The sequence below is a fragment of the Colobus angolensis genome, unplaced genomic scaffold (assembly GCF_000951035.1).
Source record: "Colobus angolensis palliatus isolate OR3802 unplaced genomic scaffold, Cang.pa_1.0 Scaffold50, whole genome shotgun sequence".
NCBI lineage: Eukaryota > Metazoa > Chordata > Mammalia > Primates > Cercopithecidae > Colobus > Colobus angolensis.
The window spans coordinates 663716-670091 of NW_012118488.1; the positions used below are offsets into that span (position 1 = coordinate 663716).

General features: G+C 54.4%; 1 protein-coding gene across 5 annotated transcripts in view; it reads right to left on the minus strand.

Moving 5' to 3' along the window:
• The window catches only part of LASP1 (LIM and SH3 protein 1), a 52800-nt gene that overhangs the window by 26621 nt on the left and 19803 nt on the right, over window positions 1-6376 (minus strand). For 4 of the 5 annotated variants that reach the window (XM_011959824.1, XM_011959821.1, XM_011959825.1 and 1 more), the window contains exon 3: window positions 5064-5148. The exons of the other annotated variant lie outside the window; for it this stretch is intronic. In XM_011959824.1, coding sequence (XP_011815214.1) covers window positions 5064-5148 — 85 coding nt within the window. The remainder of the gene's footprint in view (window positions 1-5063; window positions 5149-6376) is intronic. 5 annotated transcript variants of the gene reach the window in all.

Genomic DNA, 6376 nt, shown 5'->3' on the forward strand with positions numbered 1-6376 from the left:
AAAAAAAATACAAAAACAGTTAGCCAGGTGTGGTGGGCGTAATCCCAGCCACTTGGGAGGCTGAGGCAGGAGAATTCCTTGAACCTGGGAGCCTGAGGTTGCAGTGTGCTGAGATGGCGCCACTGTACTCCAGGCTGGGCGACAGAGTGAAACTCCATCTAAAAACACAAAAATTAGGCTGGACTTAAAAACAAAATGGCTCATGTCTATAATCCCAGCAGTCTGGGAGGCCAAGACAGGTGGATCACTCGAGCCCAGGAGTTCGAGACCAGCCTGGGCAACGTAGGACTCCGTCTCTATTAAAAAATTAATAAAAATCTCTAAAAAAATACAACATTTATTGAGCAAAATACAATATCAACAATTTCCACTATTATGTGCCTACTGTGTGCTGGGCCAATATACTTTGTAACCCATCCCCTTCTAACAAAAAAGAAACTAGTTCTACACAGGGAGCGGTGGCTGACATTTGTAATCCCGGCACTTTGGGAGGCAGAGGCGGGCAGATCACGTGAGGCCAGGAGTTTGAAACCAGCCGGGGCAACATAGCAAAACCCTGTCTCTACTAAAAATACAAAAATTAGCCGAGTGTGGTGGTGCACACCTGTAGTCCCAGCTATTCAGGAGGTGGAGGCGAGATAATCGCTTGAGTCTGGGAAGTCAAGGCTGCAATGAGCCAAGATTGCACCATTGCACTCCAGCTTGGGTGACAGAGACCGACCCTGTCTCAAAAAAAAAAAAAAAAAAAAAATTTAGACACACCCAGATGGAGAGGAGAGCTGATGGAAAGGGCCGGGGCTGGAAGTCATGGTCAAAAGGTTGCCGTGTGTATTTCTCAGCTTCATCACGTCCAAGTTCCATTTCCTCTCTTTTCCGGGACAGTAGTAATAGCAAACACTGAGTGCTGACTTCATGCCAGGAATCTTGAAATGCTTAACATATCCTCCTATCTCACACCACTCTCTGGAGAGAGGTAATCCCCATTTTTCAGACAAAGGCACTATACACAGAGGTTAAGCAAGTTGCCCAAGGTCACACAGCTGGTGGTAGCAGATGTGAGATTCAATCACAGGCCAGCGAGTTCGGGCAAGAGTGATGCTCTACCACCCGTGCTGCTCACAAGATGCGAGGAGGAGCAGAAACCCCCCTGTAATTTCCCACGATCCCATCAAGGTGAGTTCATGAAGGGAAAAAAGGAAGAACAGTCTCCTGGCGCTTGGCACTTCTGCCTGGGATCAGGGCCACACAGACACCTCCAGCTCAGTCCCACCCCAAAGCCACTGCCTCTGCTCAGCCTGGGGGTGGGGTGGGAGCAGCAGGTGAGAAGGGGGGCTGGGGATCCAGCTGCCAGCCCCCTGCCTCAGCCAGGCCTGGGCAGGACCACCCAGAGGGTCATTTCTGGCCAGTTCTGTGGTTACCTCCTCCACAGGGGAGGCTCCAGGTGTCCCAGACACCCAAAGTGCCACTTTGGAGACCAATATAGAGATGGGAAAATAAATAAAGCTGAAATAGCCTCGGCAGCTTCCCAGAGACAGGGAAGGGCAAGGCAGGCCCAGAAGGGGCACGGAAAGAGGCCAGCTAACCTCGTGGGGTGAAGCTGGGTGAGCAGAAGAGGCTTCCATTTCCCTTCCCGCCAGCTCTGCCCCCACGGCGGCCACAGGAACCAGAACCTGTCACTGCTCCAGCCTGGCCGGCTCAGCCCTTCTAAGCCTCAAAGCATCAGACCCAGCCCCCAGCCTGAGGCAACTGGGTTTGCTGTCCCCATTTTACTGGTGAGGAAGCAAAGCTATGAGAGGAAAGACAGTCTGAGGCCAGTCTAAGACCACACAGCTGGTGGGTGGCGGGAAGGGAGACAGAACAGGCCTGCAAAGAGGGCAGCACCCTTTCCTCCCCGGCCTATCCTGGCCTTCAGCCCTCAGCCCCCGCCCCCGAGGACCCCCACCTCAGGGGAACAGAGCAGTGCCCTCAGTGCAAAGCCCTACCCTAACGTTGCACCCCTCAGAGTATACAAACAGGGTCGGTACACTCCTGCCCACGGGCCCATCTCTAAGCTTCTTCAAGTGGGCCTAAAGTCCTTATCAGAATCACAGGGGAGTCAAAAATGCAGATTCTTGGGCCTCACACAGAGCTGCCAAGCAGAAGTTCCTTGGGTGGGGGCCTAGGAATCTGCATTCCAGCAAGCCCTTCCTACTTGCTGGTGACTGGTGCATCCTGCAGGGTGGGAGCACGGGGCTGGGTGCCTATGCCGCCAGCACCATTCAGGGCAACGGGCTCAAGGGCCAGGTCATGGGGCTTGATGTCTGCCTCTGTCCCTGGGCTCTGGGCAAGCAGGGCAGCCTCTGTAAACCTCACTGTCCCTATCTGTATGGCCCAAGCAGGGCAGCCTCTGTAAACCTCACTGTCCCTATCTGTATGATAGGGATAATAAGAGCCCCTCTTTCATCAGCTGGCTGTGAGGATTAAACAAAGCCAGGCATACACACACACGCGTGTGCGCGCACACACACACACACACAGACACGGTCTGGCCCTCAGTGAGACCCTAATGAAGAGTGACCACCATTGTCATCTCCCAAGAGGCCTGCCCAGGAACACGGCAGGCCATGACCCTGAGAAGCAGGGGGCACAGGCTGGGGACAGGAGCTCCCAAACCCAGAGTGTGGTGCCAGCTTCCCCTGTTGGGGGCAGAAACAGCCCCTGCCAACAGCATGCCCTGCCCACCTGCTGCCCATCCTGGGCAGGGGGAACAAGGTCGGGGGGGTGCTTCCTCCTTAAACCCCACCCCTCGGGGATCGGGTGCCGGGGCAAAAAGAGCTGCAGCCATGCTTTTGTGGGACTGACAAAGGCTGAGCGGTTTGAATTTCTCCCCTGAGAAGGGTGTGTGTGTGTGTGTGTGTGTGTGTCCAAAGACCTGCCATCTGCTCCCAGCACCTCTTCCCCCAGGTCCTTCTGAGCCCCTCCACCTCTGGCCCCCAACGCCCTTGCACAGGGAAGGGAATCCGAGGCAGGAGTCAGGGCCTGGCTAGAATCTGTAAAATCTGGCCAGGTAGCCAGGCCTCCAGCCTCCTTGGCTGACAGCAGGCGGTGGTGCTCCCCCACTTCCCAGTAACTTCAGCTTCTGTCCGCAGGAGGGTGGGTGGTTGGTGTGAGCTGCTGCTCCCCTCCTCTGTCAGCCTCAGGCCCTACCAGGGCTGTGCGGGGTTAAGGGCCCCACACTTAGGAGTGACAAGACCAGGGCCCAAATCCTGGATCCATACTCACTCACTCACTCAGTTCCCCTACCTGTAAATCACAGACAGTGGGTCTTTTACCTTCCCCCGGAGCCCAGTCAAGGATAAACAAGGGAACCAACTAAAGGCACTTGCTATACTACACAATTTCTTTCTTTTCCTTTTGTAGAGACAGGGTCTCACTCCGTCACCCAGGCTGGAGTGTAGTGGTGCGATCATGGCTCACTGCAGCCTCCAGCTCCTCAGCTCAAGTGATCCTCCCGCCTCAAACTCCCGAGTAGCTACGACCACAGGTGCACACCACCATCCCCGCTGGTTTTTTGTTTTTTTGTGTATGCTTTTTTTTAGGGACCAGTTATTGCTATGTTGCCCCAGCTGGTCTCAAACTCCTGGGCTCAAGTGATCCTCTCACCTTGGCCTCCCAGAGCACAGGGACTACAGGCGTGAGCCATGGCCCCCAGCCCTAAATTACAAAACTTCTCAACAGCATAAGGAACTATCATGTTTATTGTTAAGGTAGAGACTGTTTCTTAGGGAGTGGATAGTCCCTGAGTTAGACAAACCTACATTCAAAGCCGCCAGTGTCTATTTCCTCTTCTCTGAAGGCAGGTGATCCTACAGCTGCACAGGGCTGGGTGAGGATTAAACAGCTCACATGCCCGGAGCGCTGATCCCTCCATCGCCAGCTATGAATATTATTATTGCCTCTCCTACCACCCGCAGGACCTCAGGCAGTCCCTTAATGTCGCTGGGTCTCAGTCGTCTCATCTGTAACAATGGGGAAGAGAGCACCTTCCTCACAGGGCTGCCAGGATTCTGAGAGAGGGTGCATGAGAAGCCTGACACAGGGCAGAGTCCGTTCTCCCTGATGAACCCGATTCCGAGAGAGGGTGCGTGGAAAGACACAGGGCAGGGTCAGTTCTCCCTGATGGACCCGGGCAGTCACATCAAGATCAGGCAGCAGGAGTCCCCTCTGGAGGAACTAGGAGAGACCCCCTGTTGGTGGCCCGGGTGAAACCTCTGCAGTCTTCTCCCGGTCCTGAGTGGGTCCTGGGTATGCTGTCCACGTGGTAAATTCCCCTACATGTATTCTCGTGCATAATCCTTTCATCGGCTGAAGCCCCGCCCCACCCCACCCCACCTCATCCCTGGCCAGGTTTGTCCCAGGAGCCCTCGCACCCCCAGGCAGGGTGGGTCAGGTGTTCTGTTCTCAGGACTCCAGACCCTTTGCTTATTCCTCCGTGTCCCCTAAAGACCAAGTTCTCCCTAGGCCTGCAACCCATCCTTCCCTCCTACAGGAGCACATACCTCCCACTCAGCAGTGCTCTGGAAAGTCAAGCCAAAGGAGACAGAGGCAGAACAGCCCCCCATCCCGCTCCCCCATGGCAGGGCCCCCTTCACACCTGGCCCTCCAGTGGGCGGAGAAGGTTTGGGATGTGGCTATAGAGGATGGGCTGCACAGCCTCAGACTGGCATGACCTGGAGGGGCAAATTCCCTGGTCCTCCCCAAACCCCTCCTTTGTGGGTAAGTGTGAATGGTGAAGAGGGAGGGGAGAGTGGCTTCCTGGAGGTGGGCTTTAGAGAGCCCCAGAGCGGGCTCAAACAGACACGCAACCTCTCCGATCCCCTCTAGGTAGGAAGTAGGGGAACACTGTACCCTACTCCTTTGATAAAGTCAGGGGTGGGGTCAAGAGTCAAGGCAATGCTAGGATTTCAGCACCTTGGCCTTGCAGAGTAACCACAGGGGAAGGTACTCTTGCCAAATGCCGACCTTACAACATCCCTCCCCAGCATTCCTCCCCGCCAGGCCCCCGGTACCGCCCAGCTCCTCACCTGACTCTGGAGCTCGCTCTGTTGCTTGAGGCGAAGGTTTTCCGGGGTGTCAGCCACCATGGTGAAGGACTGCTTGGGGTAGTGTCTGCAGGACAGAAAAAAACAGAGTGGGGGTGACTCTGGGGGAGGGGCAGGAGCCTCTGGGCTTCTCACAAAGCACGCTCTCCTGGGAACTTCCTCCTATGCCTGGGCACCCCCTGGCCCGGCCCCGCAGGAGGACCTCAGTGTCCACTACCAAGGCCGAGGGGAGGCAAGCATTTCTCAGACTCAGCTGGGACTGGCTGACCTGGGAAGACAGAGCAGGCATCAGTGACGGGCCAGCCAAGGAGAACTGTCCTGAGTGAAAGGACGGCCACTGGGACACTCTCTGAGGGTTGAAGGTTACCCTTGTTTGGGGATAATCCATGCCTTGTGCCTACCACACATGGAGGTCAAGGCAACTGGGCCCGGTTGGGGGAAGATGGGCACAGGTGAGTCAGGACTAAGCTCTCAGCTAAGACCAGAAGTGGAGACCAACCACGCAGAGGGGGCCAAGCGGGAGGCAGAAAAAGAAAGGGACACACATATCCAGGGGGACTTCCTGGAGGAAGTAGTGTGAGAGAAAACACATGGTTAAAGTGGTATTTAAAGGGTTAACAAGGTCCAACCTAATTGGAGGGTAGGTGGGAAGGCCAGCTTGAGGATAAAAAAGGAGGTCACCTAAGAGTGACAGGTAAAATACAGGTTGAATATCCCTTATTGCAAATGCTCAGGACCAGATGTGTTTCAGATTTTGGATTTTTTCTCAGATTTTGGAATATTTGAATATTCATACTGAGACATCTTGCGGATGGGACCGTTTCCTATATACCTCATACACATGGCCTGAAGGTAATTTTATGCAATATTTTAAATAATTTTGTGCATGAAACAAAATTATTGACTGCTTTTTGACCTATCACCTATCACATGAGGCCAGGTGTGGAATTTTCCCTTGTGGCATCATGTCACTCAAAGCTTTGTATCTTGGAGCACTTCAGACTCTGGACTTTTAGATCAGGGCTGCTCAATCTGTAGTAACAACAGTGAATTAGGCCAGGCACGGTGGCTCACGCCTGTAATCTCAGCACTTTGGGAGGCCGAGGCGTGCGGATCACGAGAGGTCAGAAGTTCGAGACTAGCCTGGTCAATATGGTGAAACCCCGGTCTCTACTAAAAATACAAAAATTAGCTGGGCGTGGTGGCGTGTGCCTATAGTCCCAGCTACTTGGGAGGCTGAGGCAGGAGAATCACTTGAACTCAGGAGGCAGAGGTTGTACTGAGCCAAGATCCTG